Below are 23707 nucleotides of genomic sequence, written 5' to 3' on the forward strand. Positions count from 1 at the left end.
AAATGGTCCATGACAAGGCTCCAACCTGCAAAGCTGATCTGGGCAACAGCAATCAGAGAAAGTTGGAGCCAGATTGATGAAGAGTACTGTTTGTCACTCATTAAGTCCATGCCTCAGAGACTGCAAGCTGTTATAAAAGCCAGAGGTGGTGCAACAAAATACTAGTGATGTGTTGGAGCGTTCTTTTGTTTTTCATGATTCCATCATTTTTTCCTCAGAATTGAGTTAGTCCATATTTTTTTCCCTCTGCTTGGTCTAAAAAAGTAACCGTTACTGACTGCCACAATTTTTTTTTCCTGATTTCTTATAGTGTTTCTTAAAGCCAGAAAGTTGCCGTTTGAAATGACTTTAGTTTTGTGTCATGTCTGTGATCTTTTTTTTCTACAAAATTAAACAACTGAATGAGCATCCTCCGAGGCCGGTGATTCCATAAATGGGTTGTGTGTGTGTGTGTGTGTGTGTGTATATATATATATATATATATATATATATATATATATTATACAAATAATGCATGTTTGAGTTCAATGGTACGAATATTTCATGAGGTGAAAGCTGGAACATACCATTCAACGAACCCTGACTGCATTGCATCCTGCAGCACCTGGACTCTGCAGGGATGTATGTGAGGATCCTTCATTCCCGGCATTCAACACCATCATGCCCAACATTCTCCACCAAAAACTCTCCAACCTCTCTGTGCCAGCTCCCACATGGACAATCAGCACCGGCACCTGTCAGAGGTGTGTGCTCTCCTCACTGTTCTTCTCACTCTAGACAAAAGACTGCACCTTAGGGAACCCCTCTGTTAAACGCCCGTTTGCAGATGATACCACCACCACTGGTTCGTCTAGGATGGTGATGAGGCTGCGTATAGACAGGAGGTGGAACAGTTGGTCCTCTGGTGTGGTCACAGCAACCTGGAGCTGGACCCGCTCAAGACTGTGGAGATGATCATGGACGCCCCCCACCACCACCCGTCCTCAACGGGATTGTGCCTGCTGTGGAGACTTTACGGTTCCTAGGATCCACCATCTCCCGGGATCTGAAGTGGTCCTCCGCCATAGACTCCATCAGGAAAAAGGCACAGCAGAGGATGTACTACTTCCTCAGACAGCTCAGGAAGTTCAACCTGCACCAGGAACTGCTCACCATCTTCTACACATCCATTATCCAGTCTGTCCTGTGCATCTTCATCTCTGTTTGGTTTCCCTCTGCCTCCAAACATGCCAGACACAGACTTCAACCAACTGTCAGGTCTGTAGAAGAAAATCATCAGAGCCACCCTGCCCCCCATCCAGGACTTATACTGGGTTAGGGTTAGGACCAGGACTAGGATATGAGCTGGTAACAGACCCCTCACACACTGTTTAAACTCCTCCCCTCTGGTCGACATTACAGAGCTCCAGACATCAGAACAAGCAGACACAGGAACAGTTTCTTTCCACAGACCATCACACTGATGAACAATTTAACCTGCCAAAAAACTCACTCATTTATATACCTCATGTACAACTTCAGTCTGTTTCTCTTTCTCCTTTGCACACATTTTTTACTGCATATTTTATTTGCACATTTTTTTATTGTGAATTGTTTAGTGTTTATGTGTATTTGTACATGCTTGTATAGAGAGAGTACAGTTCAAACCAGAGTCAAATTCCTTGTATACTTTGAGGATACTTGGTGAATAAAAGCTATTCTGATTCTGGGTTTTCAATGTCAAAGTCCACAAAAAACAATGTAGAAAATTCAGCTTTTCCCATTCAGTTCATTTCAGTAGAGGGCCTCAAGGGGTGTTACCCTACATGATGTCATCAAAGTCCACATTCCTTACAGCTCCATGTTTCTGAGTGTTTTTGTTTTTTTTTTTTTCCAGCAGGAGGTGAAATCAGGCTAAATTCCCCATGTTTATGGTTTATTTTCTCAAGACATTTGGCACCAAAAATGAAATGGAATAGATCAATATTTTTATAATTCTTTATTTAGAGTAGTCAGCTCATTTTTTTATTTACTACTCATTCATTATTTACTACGGATGCACAATTTAAGGAGGATAATTTTATATATTAAAAATATATTGATAAGCTTGAATTTCTTTTTGTGTTCAAAATGGCATAAACAAATTAAAATATGTAAACGCCCAAGAGGCACTGTACATGAGCATTTTCAAATCACTGAATTTCTGTTGGACATGATTATAAAATACAAACCATATAGTGCTGTATTGTTAATCTGTCTGGAGGAGGCAGTGCTCAAGAACTGGGTCACCATACAAGAAGGACACAAGTGAGGGAAGCCACCAAGACACCCAGACATCTGAAGAGTGGAGTGACGTAGAGAAGGACTATCTTTAAAGAAAACTGATCAAATCTACACTTGAGCCTCCCATGTGCCTTCTGGTACCAAAAACGTCAAGTCTTTCAAGAAAGCACTTTATCCAGTTACTTGCGGCATTTGTAAATGGAAAGATATTTTGTACAAATAGCTGCAATTCTGATATTGTTAATGCCTTATTTTTGTTAACCATGTGAATTAAAGATAATAGGCTATACTACCTGCATAAATTGATCGTGGTGGTGGTGGTATAAGAAAAATGATTAAAATGTTGTCCTTGTCCAAGTACTTATGGAACTTCCGGTATCTGTTTGGAGTTCCTCCAGTCACTCTGGATTTATCCCACCATCAAAGTATAAACATTACTTTATTTCACCAGGTGGGTTTGATTATTGGTAATGCTGTCTGTCTGTGTCTTCAGACAAGATACTTTATCTGCATTGTTCCAGTCCCACCAGGTTAAATGGGTCCCATACAGAGGGATTTGGAGACTGCCATCCACTTCATGCTGCTGATTTTAGGAATAAGGATGGGCATTGATGGACCTTAGAGCCTGCACAGGATTTACTACTTCTGTACCGGAGGTGGATGAGCCATGGTGGGAACCCTGAATGAAGAGGAGTCGCTGAAAGAGGTTAAAAAATGAATCTCTCCCAAAGTTCAAAAGAGGAACAAAATATCTGCTGGACATCCTAAACATACAAGCTGATCTGTGAACCGCGGTGGTCGTGTCCATCAATCCAGAATTCCAGTTGAGGTTCAGGGGAGATGGAGCCTATCCCAGCAGTTACTCTGGAAGAGGCGGGGGACAACCTGGACAGAACGGCAGTCTATGGCAGGGCTGACACACAAACACATTCACACCAACCGTTACATTTACAATTCACTAACCCTGTATGTCTTTGGATGTGGGAGGAAGCCGGAGCAGCTGGAGGGAATCCACGTGAACTCCACTCGGTAAAGGACCAGGCAGGACGCAATCCCAGGACCTTCCTGCTGTAGGCAGCTATGGTAGCCACTAATCCACATGACACCCCCAGCCAGAACATATATGTAGGTCCATATTTTTATGACTGTGTATATTTGACGTTATTTTAGTTTCTGCTGTCATATTACAAACTGCTGAGCTGATCAGTTCACATTAAGCACACACAGGGGAAAGAAATGGCTTCACTCGTTTTATCACATGTTCGAAGCTTGTTTGCCACCATTTCACCACTTTGTTGTCTCTCCCTCATCCTGTGCTAGTAACGGCATAGGACATGGACAGCAAAAATATCAGTGGGTGACTGGGTGAGTTCGTCTCACCCAGATTGTGTTGACAATCACGCAAAAACATTAAATGCTGTCTTCTTGTAACTCAGCAAATGATGAGAAAACACTGTATTTTTCAAAGTATAGGTTGCCCGTTTTTGTTTTTTTTTTTTCCAACTCCAGTGTGACTTGCATACCAAAAACATGCATTTCTTATTAATTATAGTAAGTGTAAATAGGGCTTTCGCAGGAATCGATACACTCTCAAAAGAAACTCCAATAAATAAAGGTACATGACAACAGTTTAAAAAAATCAAATGGACTCACACTTTTATTACAGTGTTTACAATGCTGTGGGCTAGTAATCAGTGTCCATTGTCCTTAGTTTAGAAATTAAAATTCTTTATTGTACATCCATAGACAAAGGGCTTCCTGCATGCATGAATCCACTGTTTAGTTCTCCCGTGTCCATCTGATGATTTCCTTTATCCCAACTGTGTCAAAAAACATCAAGTATGTTGTCCAATGCACATTTATTTTTCCATCTGGCTTATTTTTAGAATTTAAAATAGCTTATGTTAAGTAACAGCACATGCTGTGGTCCGCACTTGTGCTACTCAGCTTCTGTCCATTGTTAAATTCACCACCAGGAAAAAGCTGTTAAAAACTGAGTTCCACATACAATAAAAAAGGTGCAACTGCTTTGTGTTTTTTTTTTTTTTTGTTTTTTTTTGTTTTTTTTCATCTTCAACAGTGATGTGAGTCTTCCAGAAAATTCCCTGAAGTCTTTTTTATTTTTTTCCTTCTTCTTTTCCAGAGCAGTCCAGGTTGGAATTGATGTACATATTTGCTGGAGCAGTTTATTGTTTGTATAATTGATTGGAAACATCTCTGATGATACACCATAGTGGATAAGAAGTCTTGCATTTTCACGTCTTCGCGTCTTCATCCCAAACATCCAAGACTGAAAAATAAATGTTACACGCAATCTCATTTATCAAGCGCTGTCAATCATACAAGCAGCAGCCAATGAGAGACGGTGGTGCAAATTTTACCACATTGCCTTGAGGTGCTACAAAGCAAGTCATGGATGGAGATGTTCTGCATTGGGGAGACGAGTTAAAGTGTGACAGTTTCATCAAGAATAAGTTTATGTCGGCATTGTTAGAGGAGAAGGACTGAAACGCTGATATTAAAGTGTAGGTGACACCAAAAAATGGGCACAGATGATCACTAAAATGATGAAATGTTGCGGTTACGCCAATCGGAGGTCACTAAAATTAACATTAAATCTGTGTGTAACTTTGCAAAAACAATGTCGGACTCTGTAGTTTTCTCTGGGCCCCTCCCCAGTCAGACCGGGAGTGACATGTTTAGCCGCATGTTCTCCTTGAATTGCTGGCTGTCTGAGTGGTGTCCAAAAAATGAGGTGGGCTTCATAGATAATTGGCAAAGCTTCTGGGGAAAACCTGGTCTTGTTAGGAGAGACGGCATCCATCCCACTTTGGATGGAGCAGCTCTCATTTCTAGAAATCTGGCCAATTTTCTTAAATCCTCCAAACCGTGACTATCCAGGGTTGGGACCAGGAAGCAGAGTTGTAGTCTTACACACCTCTCTGCAGCTTCTCTCCCCCTGCCATCCCCTCATTACCCCATCCCCGTAGAGACGGTGCCTGCTCCCAGACTACCAATAACCAGCAAAAATCTATTTAAGCATAAAAATTCAAAAAGAAAAATAATATAGCACCTTCAACTGCACCACAGACTAAAACAGTTAAATGTGGTCTATTAAACATTAGGTCTCTCTCTTCTAAGTCCCTGTTGGTAAATGATATAATAATTGATCAACATATTGATTTATTCTGCCTTACAGAAACCTGGTTACAGCAGGATGAATATGTTAGTTTAAATGAGTCAACGCCCCCGAGTCACACTAACTGTCAGAATGCTCGTAGCACGGGCCGGGGCGGAGGATTAGCAGCAATCTTCCATTCCAGCTTATTAATTAATCAAAAACCCAGACAGAGCTTTGGTTCATTTGAAAGCTTGACTCTTGGTCTTGTCCATCCAAATTGGAGGTCCCAAGGACCAGTTTTGTTTGTTATTATCTATCGTCCACCTGGTCGTTACTGTGAGTTTCTCTGTGAATTTTCGGACCTTTTGTCTGACTTAGTGCTTAGCTCAGATAAGATAATTATAGTGGGCGATTTTAACATCCACACAGATGCTGAGAATGACAGCCTCAACACTGCATTTAATCTATTATTAGACTCTATTGGCTTTGCTCAAAAAGTAAATGAGTCCACCCACCACTTTAATCATATCTTAGATCTTGTTCTGACTTATGGTATGGAAATAGAAGACTTAACAGTATTCCCTGAAAACTCCCTTCTGTCTGATCATTTCTTAATAACATTTACATTTACTCTGATGGACTACCCAGCAGTGGGGAATAAGTTTCATTACACTAGAAGTCTTTCAGAAAGCGCTGTAACTAGGTTTAAGGATATGATTCCTTCTTTATATTCTCTAATGCCATATACCAACACAATGCAGAGTAGCTACCTAAACTCTGTAAGTGAGATAGAGTATCTCGTCAATAGTTTTACATCCTCATTGAAGACAACTTTGGATGCTGTAGCTCCTCTAAAAAAGAGCTTTAAATCAGAAGTGCCTGACTCCGTGGTATAACTCACAAACTCGTAGCTTAAAGCAGATAACCCGTAAGTTGGAGAGGAAATGGCGTCTCACTAACTTAGAAGATCTTCACTTAGCCTGGAAAAAGAGTCTGTTGCTCTATAAAAAAGCCCTCCGTAAAGCTAGGACATCTTTCTACTCATCACTAATTGAAGAAAATAAGAACAACCCCAGGTTTCTTTTCAGCACTGTAGCCAGGCTGACAAAGAGTCAGAGCTCTATTGAGCTGAGTATTCCATTAACTTTAACTAGTAATGACTTCATGACTTTCTTTGCTAACAAAATTTTAACTATTAGAGAAAAAATTACTCATAACCATCCCAAAGACGTATCGTTATCTTTGGCTGCTTTCAGTGATGCCGGTATTTGGTTAGACTCTTTCTCTCCGATTGTTCTGTCTGAGTTATTTTCATTAGTTACTTCATCCAAACCATCAACATGTTTATTAGACCCCATTCCTACCAGGCTGCTCAAGGAAGCCCTACCATTATTTAATGCTTCGATCTTAAATATGATCAATCTATCTTTGTTAGTTGGCTATGTACCACAGGCTTTTAAGGTGGCAGTAATTAAACCATTACTTAAAAAGCCATCACTTGACCCAGCTATCTTAGCTAATTATAGGCCAATCTCCAACCTTCCTTTTCTCTCAAAAATTCTTGAAAGGGTAGTTGTAAAACAGCTAACTGATCATCTGCAGAGGAATGGTCTATTTGAAGAGTTTCAGTCAGGTTTTAGAATTCATCATAGTACAGAAACAGCGTTAGTGAAGGTTACAAATGATCTTCTTATGGCCTCGGACAGTGGACTCATCTCTGTGCTTGTTCTGTTAGACCTCAGTGCTGCTTTTGATACTGTTGACCATAAAATTTTATTACAGAGATTAGAGCATGCCATAGGTATTAAAGGCACTGCGCTGCGGTGGTTTGAATCACATTTGTCTAATAGATTACAATTTGTTCATGTAAATGGGGAATCTTCTTCACAGACTAAAGTTAATTATGGAGTTCCACAAGGTTCTGTGCTAGGACCAATTTTATTCACTTTATACATGCTTCCCTTAGGCAGTATTATTAGACGGTATTGCTTAAATTTTCATTGTTACGCAGATGATACCCAGCTTTATCTATCCATGAAGCCAGAGGACACACACCAATTAGCTAAACTGCAGGATTGTCTTACAGACATAAAGACATGGATGACCTCTAATTTCCTGCTTTTAAACTCAGATAAAACTGAAGTTATTGTACTTGGCCCCACAAATCTTAGAAACATGGTGTCTAACCAGATCCTTACTGTGGATGGCATTACCCTGACCTCTAGTAATACTGTGAGAAATCTTGGAGTCATTTTTGATCAGGATATGTCATTCAAAGCGCATATTAAACAAATATGTAGGACTGCTTTTTTGCATTTACGCAATATCTCTAAAATCAGAAAGGTCTTGTCTCAGAGTGATGCTGAAAAACTAATTCATGCATTTATTTCCTCTAGGCTGGACTATTGTAATTCATTATTATCAGGTTGTCCTAAAAGTTCCCTAAAAAGCCTTCAGTTAATTCAAAATGCTGCAGCTAGAGTACTGACGGGGACTAGAAGGAGAGAGCATATCTCACCCATATTGGCCTCTCTTCATTGGCTTCCTGTTAATTCTAGAATAGAATTTAAAATTCTTCTTCTTACTTATAAGGTTTTGAATAATCAGGTCCCATCTTATCTTAGGGACCTCGTAGTACCATATCACCCCAATAGAGCACTTCGCTCTCAGACTGCAGGCTTACTTGTAGTTCCTAGGGTTTGTAAGAGTAGAATGGGAGGCAGAGCCTTCAGCTTTCAGGCTCCTCTCCTGTGGAACCAGCTCCCAATTCAGATCAGGGATACAGACACCCTCTCTACTTTTAAGATTAGGCTTAAAACTTTCCTTTTTGCTAAAGCTTATAGTTAGGGCTGGATCAGGTGACCCTGAACCATCCCTTAGTTATGCTGCTATAGACGTAGACTGCTGGGGGGTTCCCATGATGCACTGTTTCGTTCTCTTTTTGCTCTGTATGCACCACTCTGTATTTAATCATTAGTGATTAATCTCTGCTCTCTTCCACAGCATGTCTTTTTCCTGGTTCTCTCCCTCAGCCCCAACCAGTCCCAGCAGAAGACTGCCCCTCCCTGAGCCTGGTTCTGCTGGAGGTTTCTTCCTGTTAAAAGGGAGTTTTTCCTTCCCACTGTAGCCAAGTGCTTGCTCACAGGGGGTCGTTTTGACCGTTGGGGTTTTACATAATTATTGTATGGCCTTGCCTTACAATATAAAGCGCCTTGGGGCAACTGTTTGTTGTGATTTGGCGCTATATAAAAAAAATTGATTGATTGATTGATATTTTAAAAAATCCTGAATAGTAAAAGTTGATAAGTGCACAGGAGGAAGATAAAGTGCTGTCTGAAGCCTGCGCACTATTTCAGCCGTCAGCCGCGGCCATATTGTTGCTACATCTTCACAAGAACAGCACCTGCTGATTCAAGCCCAATTCAACTGTAAATACAGTGGAGGTCGAGCTGTTTTTGGACCATTTTTTTTTTTGGGAGTTGTTGGTTTTTTGTTTTTTTTTTTAAGTCCAGTCTGAAGGTGATTCTGAAGAAGCTGTGTGAAATACAGCCTTATGGTTTTGAGCCTTATTTAGACGACAATGAGAGAGACAGAACATTGGACCTTGGACTACAGTGATGATATTGGCAGAGTTCAGAACACAGATTGGTGATTACTAAAGAAATAAATAAATAATGGAGGCGATTTCTACATTTGGGTGGAAATTATAATTTTTTTTTTGTTTTGTTTTGTTTTGCCAGCTCTTTGGTCAAAATCAACTGATTAAAAAAATAGTTTGACTATCTTTGACATCTTATTAAATATTAAAACCATTCACACACCCCTAGTAAAAATAAAGTCTTACCTTTCAGTGAGATCATCTTCAGTTCACTCGCTTTGAAAACAACAGCTGAAAATAATTTAATTCCTTGTCAAGGCTGAAGAAAAGTCCCGCTGTGCCACGTAGCGGCTGTTTGTCCTCTGCTGTATCAATCTGGTGGCAGGTGAAATCCGCTAATTGTCTGTGGCTGCTGGGTCGATCTGATGTGAGTTGAGTCTCCTCTTCCTCCATCAGGCCACTTCGCGCCACAAAATGAAAGTCCTCTGCGTCTCCATTAATAAGCATCAGTGGATTAATTGGACTTGGAGAAATTATCCTATGATCCACAAACAAAAAATACAACGATGATGTTGTGACTACTAATGAACAGTAAGTTCAGCTTTAGTTGTCAGATTTTATTCCATGTGCTGCAGTCCTTTTACCCCCGGTATGAAATAAGGAGGTTTGTAACGATCAGCACGTCCATCTGTCCGTCGGTATTCACTTGTTAGCGCAATATCTCAAGAACCCGTTAACCAATTTCATTCATATTGAGCATAAGGGGTGTACTTGGCTGATCCTGGACACATGGGAACCGGGGAGATCTGCCATCTCCTGGTGACTCTTGTTTGCTTTCCTAGGGTCACTCACATCACTGTTCAAGAGGCTTTTTTTTTTTTTTTTTTTTTTTTTTTTTTTGACAGGTGCAACTTATTGTCCAAAAAAATCTGGGATCACCCTCTTGCATTTGGTGAACTTTGGTTCACCAAATCCATTGAAAGAGCAACTTCGTTTCCGCGCTCCACTGTGCGCCATGTTCACTCTCCGCTGTGTGGCGTTCTCGTTCAACAGTGTGCGGCGCCTTTGCTGTCCACTTCACCTCTGGTTGTCATGGCGTCACTGCATATTATTAATCAAAACAAAGTTTGTGCTGCAGATAATCACGGTACATCACAACACTTTCTGTATTTCTTAATGTATTTGCTCTTGAAGTTTAACACTGTCTTTGAAGGGACCTGCCTCTCCTCACCTTTTAATATCTGCAGAAAACCACAGACTGGTAGGTTGTAATCCTGTTCCTGTAAGTCACTGGGCGTCCACATTTGGGAGCCATGTCTGGTATCTGGCTGAACACGCCTGACTGAGGTGGATTAGGAAGATGATGATTGCTGATCTTCAGCTGGATGCACACTGTCTCTCACTGTGGTTGATGTTTACCATCCCAGGGTGCAGCCAGTAAGAAACTTGTGTCAAAGGCTCTGAAGGATGATGAGGAAAAGTCTGGGCCCATCTTCATCCACATCCCCAATGCCAAGGAACAGCGGATCAAGGAAGAGAAGCAGCTCAAGGTATGACTGAAATGTTGTCTGAATAGTTCATTTTAATCAGACAGACAAAAATGTCACCTGGTCACTGAAGTCCATAACAAAGGTTTAAAATATTTTGACGCTTATTTCTACATTCGTTTGTTGTATTTTTGTAAAATCTAAATTCATAGGTGTGTTTTGTGTGGGATAGAACTTTAACTGAAATGTCTTTTATAGATCTTGAAATGGAACTTCCTGCATACTCCTCGTGATGAGTATGTGGTGCAGCTGAAAGCTCAGATGTCCACCTGCCTGGCCAAGTGGCTCCAGGACGAGCTCTTCCACTTTGACTTCCAGAGACATGTCAAAGCTATCGGAGTCATGATAGAGGTGGGCCTGCGTATTGTTTTTGTGTGTCTGCGTGCATGGAGACATTCTTGTGAAGATGATAACTCAACAACAGCACATGGTAGACTCTTTATATTTCTGACACATGTTCCCTCTCAGCCCCAGAGGAGCTGGTTAGAGTTCTGTACAGAAAGCAGAAAATTAATGAGGATGAAAACACAAAACTGTTATTGTAGCTTTGCTATTTAACGTCTGTCATGTTCTAGATATCTGTTCTCACTGTGATTTTGAAGGACATCTTGTAAGGCTGCGACAGAAGAGTTTCTCCCAGCATGCTCAGTGGGATTTCAGGTGGCAGTCGGAGGCTGGAGGGATGTCTAGTTTGGTGACCTCAGAATTACATTTCTTTTTTTTTTGTGGATGATGTGGTTCACAAGTGTGGCTACATCCGAGGTCCTGCAGATGCTGCACTGGACTGTGTTGAAGAGCTGATGCAGAAAGTGCAGCTGTTGATTTACCAGTCGATTTACACTCCTATATGTTCAACTGTGATCATGAAGTTTGAGTCATAACCTAAAGTACAAAGTCACAGATGGAAATGAGATTACAGGAAAACAAGAGTTGCATATGTAACTACGGTTCTATGAATTCTGGATGACCGCCAGAGGGCGGTGCTTAGCACCTGGATTATTCCATGTGCGCATGCACAGACGTCGAATCTTAAACCAACAAAGTCACATTAGTGGGCTTGACCTGGGTGACGTCAGCCAACAGTATATGAGCACACATCACCCGGCATTCAGTCCTTTTAGAATCTACCTCATACAGTTCTTAGTGATTGACGAGGCATGCAGCTCACCAACATCCTTTGTGGATGAAATTGCATTGAGGGATGCAGTCTTAACAGACAACCAACTGAGGTCACCGCCTCCCAGTGGCTCAAACGGTGAAGAGCACAAGTCCTCCAGGACCAATGGAAGATCCCGAGACGGCAACCCTCTGAGGCCGAAGCCAGAGGACATCTTGTAAAAATCAGCATATCAGGAAGAGGAACCCTATTGAGCAGCCATTCACCATAATATGTCGAGCAGAGACAGTAGCAACATGAACTTTAATTGCAGAGACAGAAAGATGACTGTCAAACAGTGTTTGAAGACAGCAAAGCAAAACTGCTCCAGAGCAAGGCTCTGGGTCTATGCCTTGTGTACTCCACCACTGGTTAATAGCTTCCATCTGCTGTCATGTAATGTCCATGCACGGCATTTGATCGGACGGACTGGGCTGGAAGATGCACAGTCCTGTTGTGATGCAGTGTGGGGCCAGACGAATTCATATCTCACGAGGCTGCACAGCAGCGAGTGCTGCTGCCATGCACCTAGTGAATGTACGAGGAGTGAGAGCCCAAAGGGGAGGACTCTATACTGATATGCTCGTCCGTCAAAGGAAAACTGGAGGAACTGCCTGTGGTGAACTGACACCGGGATGTGGAAGTAGGCATCCGTTAGATCCACACTGGTAAGCCAGTCCCCCATCCAAATTCCCGGAGAACTTCCGTTGTGTTGTAGCATGGGAAATGTACTGATTTAACTTTCTAAGGTTTAGGATAGGACAATAGCCACCATCCTTTTTTTGGAACTACAAAATAAAGTGAATAGAACCCTCGTAGGTGATCCGTACTATGGGCCAGCTCTATGGCTTCTTTCTTCAGTAGTTCAAAACTTTCCTGCCGGAGAGCAAAGGACCGCTCTAGATCTGTAACAACTGTGACTTTTACACCATTGAACTTGGTGACAGTGACGATTGAACTGAATATTGTAGCCCCTGACCAATGCGGAAAGCACCCGTTGATCTGAGACCAACTCCCACCTGGTGGCGGGAGTTGGTCTCAGATCAGTGGAAGCTATCAATTGGAGCTTGGAAAAATGACCAGTGACCTTGTCCCGGTTGTCAAACCCCACTGCTGCAGCCCCTTGATGATTTTGAGGGGTGAACATGATGGTCTGTCTGTCTGTCTCGCTGGTCATTTGTGGGAGGTCCACCCGTGGGTGGCTTACAAGTGGAATGCTGGGAAGGCTGACACAGTAGACCCAGATCCCAGGTAGCATGGTGGAAGCCACCTGTGTGCTTAGGTTGACACCTGGGAGTGTGCTGTAATTCAGGAAATTGCTGGTGAGACCTGTTAGTCTGAACAACACGCTCCAGGGTCTGTTGGGCCACAGGACTGAAATCCTGGCCTGGGACAACAGACAGGGTGCGTAGTGATCCCCTGGATGCCTCTGACAAGGAGGATTGAGCCAACCACAGCTGGTACCGGGCAGGCTATGGTCAGGGTGGACTTCAACCTGCCAAGAGCGAAGCATCACTCAGGCTGTGTGTCAGTGTCAGCACCAGCATCCTGGAGAGACAGTGAAAGGGCAAGGTGAGAGAGAGAGAGTTCTCCAAACGACCAATTCGAGCCACTGTGTCATAGCTGAGTGAGGAGGTCATGAGTGACCCTACACTGAGGTCATGGGCAATGGGCCTCTGGCTGGCCAACAACAGTGTGTGCTGCAACCAGGCTACTAACAACACTGTCAACTAATGGCATGTGGTCTAAGCTATACTCCATTGCGTCTGCCATTGCTCATAATGCCTTACAGTCCTGTTGGCAATGGGTGAATGATTTAGGACCAGACCAGCAGACGCCTGAGGAGAGTGATTGTCTAGAGTGTTGGAGTCTGTGATGGAAGAAGTGAGGGAACGTTCCCCGTTCTTGGGCCCCAATCCGACCTTGTTGTCCCACACTAAAGCCCCTTTCACACTGGCGGATTCGTAGAGCTGCGTATTGCGGTGTTGTGTTTCATTTAAATACGCCCAAAATGGGCACGTACTCAGCCTTTTTCCATGTTCATAGATCTGCTTGCAGCTGCATGCGTTCACTTTTTAATGTGTGCACACAGTCGCGTGTACCTTGCCGCTAGTTAAACCCATTTCACTCCTGCCGGCTGTGCAGAACACATCACTGCACTTGGAAAATAATGGACTGTATCATTAGGGTTTTCCAGTTTCATTACTGCCACGTTATTAGCCAAAGGTGCTATTTTCTGCCTCTGTGGAAGTGCGCTCAGTTCTCTCCTGCACGGTGTGGTTCACGTCAGAAACAGAGTCATTTAACATGATTATTATTATTATTTTGTCTTGGTGGATCATTTTCATTGTGTACAGATGCTGCTGAGTCTGGCTGTGGTAAAGGCTGCTGTGAATGAAGCGCTGTGACTCATTAAACTTTTAAAGCTCCTTTTGCTCCATTCTGGATACAGCACTCAGTTGTTGGTTGTGTGCAGGAGTGCCGTGTTGCACAGACCTGCTTAAAACTGTGTCCAGCGCTGTATGCCGAAGAAAATGAAACATGTTTAATTTCTTCCATCCTACGCATGTAGCCCTCAACATACTGCTGCGTAGGGAGAAAAAAAATCGCTGTAGGGCTGCTAAGAGTGGGCGGATAGCTGTTCAACTCACCATAGATGATACACCACAATGACCAGCTCTACAAATACGCCAGTGGGAAAGGGGCTTAAGTAATGAGTCACATGCTGCAATCAACATAAAATCATCATCACGATGGCTGGTAGTGGAGTGCGGGGGTCGGGTGGGGGCGGGGGGAGTACAGTTCCTCCTCATTATGTTCATAGGAAGGTGTTAATTGCTCTGTAAGAGGAACAACAGAAGCTGCAGCAGGCTTCAGAGAAAGAAGCACTGACTTTATCTGAGCAAATTCAGAAGCTAGGTTGTCAACCTCAGACAAGATCAGGTCATGGCTAGCCTTTTTAAATTTTATTTATTTATTTATTTATTTATTTATTTATTTATTTGCTGTAGTGGTAAGGGCCACATGCAAAATTATTTTCATCCGTTCCTCATTCCTGAAAATGACCCCATAGTCTTTTTCTCATAAAACCTTGAGAGTTTGTAGGTTAGTACTGAGTGCAGCATTCATTTTCCTGAAGAATGTTGAGTTTCTGTGATGGTGAGGTGGCAAAACCAAAATATGTTTGTCTTCAATTTGCCGGTTTAGTGAATTGCCACAGTTCCTCATGTAAAGATATTTCCAAAAATGGTCCTTTCCCTTTAAGTTATTTTACTCGACACATCATTGTAAGACCTAAACACTTAAGCACCATACAAATTATCCAGTGTACATATTCCATGGTTGTGCCAACTTTTCCAGTACACTGGTGTTTTACCAACACAGATTGCAGGATACGGACGGATATGACTGAAATTTGAGAGAGGAGCTCTGTGTGTGTGAAAGGGAAGGATAAAGATTTTTCTATAATGGCCCATTCTAATTTATGGTCCAGTCCAATTTATGGCGAGTTTTGCCATCTCAGAGGAGTTGCAGTACAATCTTGGGTCATATAAGTCCAACCTTCCCTTGTCTCTGGGTAAACATAACTTAGTTAACTTGATCCTGGGCCTTTTCCCTTCCCAGAACAACTCCTTAACCAGTGTGTCATATTTATTTAAAAATGGACTGTAACTGGCAGCATCATAAGAGGATATTCAAACTCTGGTGAAACCACCATTTTAATTACATTCACTCTTTCCCACAGTGTCAACCTTATTTTATTCCACTTGCCCAAATTCATTTTTATCTTTTGTAAAATTGGATCAGAGTTTAGATGTGACATTAATTCCACCTTCCTGCATATTTTAATTCTTAAATATTTCATTCCTTTTGGTATCCACTTAAAACCAAATCTTGTCATTATATCTCCACTACCAATCCAGGATCTTGGCATTCCTTCAAACTTTGTCCAATTAATTTTATGTCCTGATACATTAGAATAAAATTGTATCCATCAGGTGAGGTATTGAATGACTTGGGTCTTGTTATATTCAGGTATTTCATGTAATACTTTGAGGTAACTAGTATAACACTAGTTGACTTCTTCTAACTATGACTTCTTCATAATGATGCTTGATGTGCTGTTAAGTTTTCAGTGTGTATGTTTGACAGAGGTTGGAAAGTGAGAGTGAAGCCACCATCAGCTGTCTGGACCTGGTCCTGAAGTGGTTCACTCTGAGGTTTTTCGACACCAACACCACAGTAATTATGAAGGTGCTGGAGTATCTGAAGATGCTCTTTGCCATGCTGAACAGGGAGAATTATCACCTCACTGAGTATGAAGCCAACTCCTTTGTCCCCTACCTCATACGGAAGGTGAGGAGGTGGCCCTTTTTACACACCTCCAGTCAGGCCTCGAGCCTGCTGTTTTGTTAAGATATTGATTTATTTCTTCTCTTCAGGTTGGCGAGTCAAGAGATGTGGTTCGGAAAGATGTCCGGGCAATTCTCACCATGCTCTGTAATGTCTATCCGGCATCAAAGATCTTTCCTTTACTCATGGATGGAACAAAGTCCAAGAACTCCAAACAGAGAGCTGGTAGGTGATACAAACATTGAACACAGACCATTTATACTGCATCATATTCTAAATCAAATCAATTTTATTTATATAGCGCCAAATCACAACAAACAGTTGCCCCAAGGCGCTTTATTTTGTAAGGCAAAAGCCATACAATAATTACAGAAAAACCCCAAGGGTAAGTAAAACATCTAGGTCTAGGTAAAACCTGGGGCAGACAAGAACCCCAGTGATGCTTTCGAGACACGGGCAGCATGCGCAACAGATCATGAAGCGTTCTATTAAAACGCTCACACTGCCCATTCCCAGATGGATGGTATGGTGTAGTACGAGATTTCTCTATGCCATAAAAGCCACACAACTGCTGGATCAATACATTCTCAAAACTCCGTCCCTGATCAGAATGTATCTGAGCTGGAACCCCAAACCTCGAAAACCACTCCGTAACCAGAACTTGAGCTACTGTAGGAGCTCGCTGGTCACGGGTAGGGACTGCCCACGTGTACTTACTAAAGACATCAGTCATTACCAAACATCTTCCACTCCACCATGACTAGGCTCTAGAACAGTAAAATCAATGGCAAGAATCTCATTAGGCCGAGGTGTCCCATGGGGCCACGAGCCACTGGTTGGTTCACCTTTGCTACCTGACACCTCTCACATGCCTGGCACCAATCTGCCACTTCCGCAGACATCCCTGGCCAATAACACAGCTGACATAAAAGCTCTAGGGTCCTCTCAACCCCTTCATGAGCATGCCCTTGATGAACCTCAGTCAGCACAGCAGCTTTTAAAGCTGCAGGCAACACCAACTGCAACACAGCCCCAGCTCCACTGGACTTAAACACCTGACGGTACAAGACACCATTCCTCTCCACCAACCGGTCCCACTGCCGAAGCAACACCCGGGCTGACTGCGACACCTGATTGCGCTCTTCCTTATCAGGACCCCTTTTACGGTCCCAAAACACCCAAACCTCTGGAATCACTGGATCAGCCCGCTGCAGTGCAGCCAGTTCAGATGGAAGACTGTGGGGCAAGGCTGCAACCACAGCCTGCCTTACATCTACCCTACTCCCCTGACAAACCTGTTGCAGCGGCTCCGGAAGCTGGGCACCACTAACCATTACCTGGAAGTCCTGCATCCCAGGAGAATGCAACCGAGAAAGGGCATCCGCGTTCTTATTACTACAACCCGAACGATACTTGATCTCAAAATCAAACGAGACCAACTGCGCTGCCCAACGTTGCTCAGTAGCACCAAGTTTTGCAGCTGACAAATGACTAAAAGGATTGTTGTCCGAGACAACACTGCTCCCAGCCCCCATAGCTAGCATCCACCTCCAAAATAAATGGAAGACTAAAATCAGCATATGCCAGCACAGGTGCGGAGGTAAGCTTAGCTTTTAAAGTCTCAAAGCTGCAGCCACATTCCTCTGTCCAATAACCCGAAACTGGCTGATCTACCTGACTGGGCTTCACCCCAGCCAACTCTGCTACCAACTTGTGTAGGGGTGCTGCCAACCTTGCAAAACCACCTACAAACCGACGGTAGTAGCTGGCAAAACCCAGAAAAGAGCGCAGTTCCGAGAGTGTGACCGGAGGTGGCCAATGAGCAACCACCTCCACCTTGCTAGGGTCAGTAGCAACCCCCTTATCAGAGATGACATGCCCCAGGTAATGCACTTCCTGCTGAAAAAATGCACACTTTTTGAGTTTCACCTTTAACCCCTCATGCTGCAAACGCTCCAGCACCACCCTCAACCTATCCAGATGTTGGTCAACAGTAGAGGAAAAAACCACAATGTCATCCAAATACAACAATAAGGACAGACACTGCTGATCACCAAAAATCCTCTGCATCAATCTCTGAAAAGTACCAGGAGTGTTGCAAAGCCCAAATGGCATCCGGTTCCACTCAAACAAACCAAAAGGCGTGCAAAAGGCCGTCTTATGACGATCAGCCTCCGCCACAGGAACCTGGTTATACCCACTCGCGAGATCCATGGTAGAAAACCAATGAGCCCCAGTGAGGGCATCCAAGGATTCATCAAACCGAGGCAAAGGGAAGGCGTCCTTGTTAGTTTTTCCATTCAAGAGCCTGTAATCAACACAATACAACAATAGGAGAGGCATAAGGACTGCTGCTCTCCCTAATAACTTGTGTTCCAAGCAGCTGATTGATGTGATCTTTGACAACCTCATACTCAGAGGGCGGAATTCTGCGATACCGCTGTTGCACTGGAATATCATCCAGAAGCGGAATCTCATGTGATATTAGGTCAGTACAACCCAGATCCCCATCTTGGGCTGAAAAGACAGAACTAAACTGACCCAACAATGCTCTCACCTTACCTTGTATTTCCAGAGGCAAGTGACCCAATTCCAGGGCTGCAATCTGATCCTGCACTGATGGAGAAATGGACTGCGAGGCCACTACCGCCTCCACCGGGGGCAACTTGGCAACCCCCACAGGCAGACTCACAACCCGAACTTCCTCTAAAGTGCCAATCATAGCCCGGGGACGTAACCACACATCCACTGATCCCACATTCATCACCGGAATGTAGGCTATACCCCGCTCCACCTGCACCAATGCAGGAGATGCCAGCAGTCCAGCAGGCAAGCCAGACTCCACAGGCTCAAACAGAGCCGCCCCACCAGAATACCGCTCAGCGCATGTCGCCCTAACAAACTTCATTACACCACCCGGAATCTGACAAGCCTCCCCCCCATGAACCTTAACCTTCCCTACTCCTTGATCCACAATACCACTAGCCTTGTGGCACTTCTGAAACGCCTGCGTGACATACTCCGGAGCCTCCGCCACTGCTGGCAAATCAAACAGGGAAACCCCATGCTGCCCAAAAAGTTCCCCATAACACCTGCGGATGACATTCATCCCCAGGATCCCAGAAGCCTGTGGAGACACACCAGGCACATCTTTAACCACCAAAATGCCACATGCTGGCAACAGCTTACCACAAAGCTCCACATCCAACTCCAAATAGCCCAGGTAAGGGATGGCTAAGCCATTAGCCGCTTTAAGCTGTAGCCAGTTACATGATTTCAGCCACCCCAAACCCCCTGGCTCAAACTGCTGATGAAAAAGAGACGCGGGAATAGTTGACACCATAGATCCTGTATCTATCAGACAAGGGATCCCAACTCCCCCCATGCTCACCATTAAATGAGGACACGGCGACACAAGCTTGGATACTACCTTGTCACACGTCCTACCCCAACCTGAACCAGTAACTTGACCCCCCCCCCGAGCTGTGGCTCCGCAGCTCGGCGGGCACCATCTTCCCAACCCAAGCGGCAGAAGATGGTTTGTTCAATGAAGAGGCCGACAAAAAGGATTGACTGCGGGCCACCACCCAAACTCCATCACACTCCCTGGCAAAGTGACCTGCTTTCTGGCAGTGCCTACAAATTATAGACCCCCGGGGAACTAATTGACGAAACTGCCCAGAATCCTGCAAATGGGAAATACTCTGAGTCAGCCGATTCAACTGCTCCTGTTGCCGCTGGAGCATCTCCCTTACTTCCTGAAGTTCTGAGGTTTGAAAAGAACCAGCCTCCACCTGGCCACTGCCCTGAACCCCGCACTGAGTACCCGCAACAGACTGGATGGAAAAATCACTACCCTTCGTACCTCCAGGTGAACCCGCAACAGACTGGATGGAAAAATCACTACCCTTCGTACCTCCAGGTGAACCCTCTCGTTCCCATCTAATTGCCTCACCCCTAACCTCCAACAAGGTAGCCGTTGGCTGCCGGCGCACAAACTGCTTCAACTCGTGCCGAAGTGACCCATCAAACACACACTCAACAAACTGATCACGTAACAAAACCTCTGCATTTTGGACACCATTAGGTGCGCGCTGCTTATCAGATGTCATCAGACTCATTAATGCCAATGAAAACCCTAACAGAGTATCTCCCTCACGCTGTCTGCGGGAGAAAAAGGCCTCTTGAAGTGCCACATAAGATTCTGTATCCCCATACAGCTCCTGCAACACCCCAATGATCTTTAATGGGTCTGAACGCTCTTCACTGGAACAATGCTTTATTTCCTCACATGCTTCCCCCTCCAGATGATCAAAATAAAAAATGCCTGGTCAGCTTCAGAGACCTGACAGGCTCTCACACAAGCTTACATCTCCTCCAACCATTCAGCCAACCCCATACCTGTCTTACCATTAAACATGGGACATTTTCTATCTTGGAGTAAAAAAATAAACTTCTCCATTACTGGAGCATTACCACTAGAGGACACTTTAGATGAGGGCTCTATACTCGGGCCAGGTGCTGCCTCAGCCTGTTCCTGCTTCAACCTCTCATTCTCCATCCTAAGCTGAGTGACTAACTCTCTCAGCTCCTGCGTTTCCTCTGCCATCATACCCCTTGAGACCTTCCCACAATGAGGATGCGACCAAAATAGGGGAAATTACTTAGTTACAACAACAAAAAAATAACAGATTAAACACACAAAAAAATTTACTTCACCAAAAAACTAACAGAACACACCTCTCTAGTCTCAATTTACATCCCACTTCTTGACACCAAAATGTGGCAAAGCGGACAATTTACTCCTCAATCGGCAAGGCAATTAGAAATCATGAATGAATATGGTATGTTGGACTTCTGACACCACCCTGGGAATTTCACCCAGGGAATTCGACAATTGAATAACTTCAACTTAAGACACACAGGTTCGTTGTAATTGAGACAGAGACATGGTTCCCAAATACAAAAAAATAATTTATTAATAATTAAAGTTCTAGTTAAAAAGACAATTTTATCAAACTAATTTAAAACACCACCGATTATGACCACATGAGGGCGTCCTTGCATCATGCAGCCCAGCAGCACACGCAGCTGGCAGAGTTTTCCAAATGTCCACACTCAGCGTAAAGCCGCCGCAGCAAACAGGGCGCATCCACTGGTCTCACAAGACTGCGCCTACCTGTCTTCACGGGAATGTGGAAGTGAACACGTCCAAACACCTGCAGTCAGTCTCCAGAAAGAGAAAGAAGAGCACACACACTCCCTCTTTTATACAAACATTCCTCTGCCACAACCAGCTGCACTCAGTCCACCAGCCTAACATCATTAAGGTCATCCATCCTGCTACAAAAGGTTAACTGTTCATGAGTTTGGGGAGCGGGAGGGGGGAAGCCGCTCGGGGTGTGAGACGGTTTTTTTTTTTGAGAGAGAGAGAGAGAGTGTCACAGAAAAGAGACTTCAGCGTGAGTTGTGGGTAAACAGCAACTCTTCCTTTTGTTGGTGTTAAATAAAAGTGCTGGATTGCAGCAGCTATGTCTTTGTGGATCTACACAGCCGGACCAGCACTGACTGGCAGGTATGTCGCTTTCTGCCACATATAGTACTTTGAGTTTACGTGACGTGTTTGTTATGCATTCACAGATTGTCCGCAAATCAGCTGCACAGCAGATGTAATAAAAACACTTTATTTGTGGCCAATCTGTATGCATTCGCTACAACATATTTTAGTTTGTGATGTGGACATTATGGGCACGATATATATCTGTTTTACACACTGTCCCAGTCCGCTGCCAAGCCGCAAATCCCTGTCAGTTGCAGATATCAGCGGTTAACGGCAGATATATAGTGCATAGAGTGAGTATGTATTTATGAATTGAGTATATATGGAGTATGTAAGGCGGATGTCATCCGCATCCAGATTTTTGAGCAGCTCAAAAATCCTGGCTGCGGACATGCGTGCCTCTGCGGATGATCACGGATGTTGTGGATGTTTGGCGAATATGGGCCAATTTTGTGAGCAATCCATATGCAAATCCTCCTAAACGCCAGTGGGACAGGGCCCTTAGTAGTGTGAGGGCTGTTTTATGACCACTGTGTCTTAGTGCTATTTTATTGTGATGTATATTGTATTTTTCTCAGAATTTTTATTCTGTGTGTGTGCCTTTTGTGAAGCACCTTGTGACTTCCCTTGTCTGTTAAAGGTGCTATATAAGTAAACATTACTTACTTACTTACTTAGTGAAGTATCTTCTCTGAATACTGGCTTATTGTGCTCGCTGTGGATGATGTCCCCTGTGATCAGGACTCCTGCCTGCAGCTGCTGGTCTGCGTGTATCCAGACTGTTCGTCTGAATTGGACTTTGACAATCGATAGAGGCCGTGTCGTTCTCACTGGTTCAGGCTCACAGCGGAGTCATGTCTCGCCGTGAGACGTGTGCTTTCTGTCTCCTCTGCAGAGTGTCTGGAGGAGTTGGGCTGTTTGATCGAAGGCTATGGGATGAACGTATGCCAGCCGACTCCTGCTAAGGCCTTGAAGAAAATTGCCATTCACATCGGTGACTGGGACACATCTGTCCGCAACGCTGCCCTGAACACAGTGGTGGCTGTCTACAACATCTGTGGTGACAAAGTCTACAAACTGATAGGAAACGTAAGCAGGAGATGAGCCCACACTGCTCCAGAACTGCTTTCTGATCCAGGAAGCTGCCTGAGATGAGTCAGTCTGCTTTCCTCTGCTTCCTTTTCCTCATAGTTATCAGAGAAAGACATGAGTATGCTGGAGGAGAGAATCAAGCGCTCGGCTAAAAAGGCCCCCTCAGCTCCAGCAAAGCAGATTGCGTCAAAGCGACCACCGAGAGAACACCCAGCCAACCCCAGGGCCACCTTCCTCTGTAAGCCAGCCCAGGAGGATCCCAAAAAACTCAAGTAGGTCACCTCAGGCTCGTGGCCGCAGCACGAAGGCTGAATTAGCAGAGAAAGAAAGAGGCAGGATGCAGATCGAAGCCCAGCTGTGTGGTGATACAACGCACCTCCATGTCGGTGTTTGTCTACCAGGACTTCTTAAACTAATTAAACCCTCATACAATAGAACTACATATACAGAAGTAATTTGCACCCTGTGAATGTTGTGCATTTTCCAAATAGTAGTGTTAAAGATTCTGCTCCATATGTTCTTATGCAGTTAATCAAACTGACAGTCCGATCGCACACACAGGCCAAAGCAGCACAAAGCGCAGTGCAAGTGTCAGTGCTGTTTTCTACCTGACACATTTCTACTCCTGTGGGTGTGTTGGTTGGGCACAGAGATGGCACATTGATACTCTCCATCCCCAGAGAGCATTTTCAGTTTACATAAGCAGCTTGACCACACACATACACTCTTCAGTGGAGGATTGTGCATGGGCTTTTGGCTACGAACGGGTATCTGGCACACCTGGATCCAGGGGTGGATGGAGCTTGTCCATTCTGTCCGCTCAGGGAAACTATTTACCATGTTTTTGCACAGTGTCATCGCTTGGGAGGGCTGTTTGGGTTGCTGGGGAGGTGGTTTCGCGGGTTGGGGTTGCCGTTCACTATGGAATTGTTTATTTTTTGTCTGAAATATCACGCACACTCCAGGGATTTGCATGTGTTGATTAACTTGCTTTGTGGACTTGCCAAGCTGGCCATCT

General features: G+C 44.1%; 1 protein-coding gene across 4 annotated transcripts in view; it reads left to right on the forward strand.

The window, feature by feature from the left end:
- The window catches only part of LOC117505959 (cytoskeleton-associated protein 5-A-like), a 123681-nt gene extending 100658 nt beyond the window's left edge, over nt 1-23023 (forward strand). For 2 of the 4 annotated variants that reach the window (XM_034165499.1, XM_034165498.1), the window contains exons 15-20: nt 10409-10531; nt 10727-10879; nt 15837-16040; nt 16127-16262; nt 22493-22686; nt 22789-22982. In XM_034165499.1, coding sequence (XP_034021390.1) covers nt 10409-10531; nt 10727-10879; nt 15837-16040; nt 16127-16262; nt 22493-22686; nt 22789-22965 — 987 coding nt within the window. In that variant the 3' untranslated portion in view covers nt 22966-22982. Of the gene's footprint in view, nt 1-10408; nt 10532-10726; nt 10880-15836; nt 16041-16126; nt 16263-22492; nt 22687-22788 lie in introns of all 4 variants that reach the window. The other 2 variants (XM_034165500.1, XM_034165501.1) reach the window with 2 other exon arrangements.
- The last annotated feature ends 684 nt before the right edge of the window (nt 23024-23707 follow it).

Source organism: Thalassophryne amazonica, unplaced genomic scaffold (assembly GCF_902500255.1).
Source record: "Thalassophryne amazonica unplaced genomic scaffold, fThaAma1.1, whole genome shotgun sequence".
NCBI lineage: Eukaryota > Metazoa > Chordata > Actinopteri > Batrachoidiformes > Batrachoididae > Thalassophryne > Thalassophryne amazonica.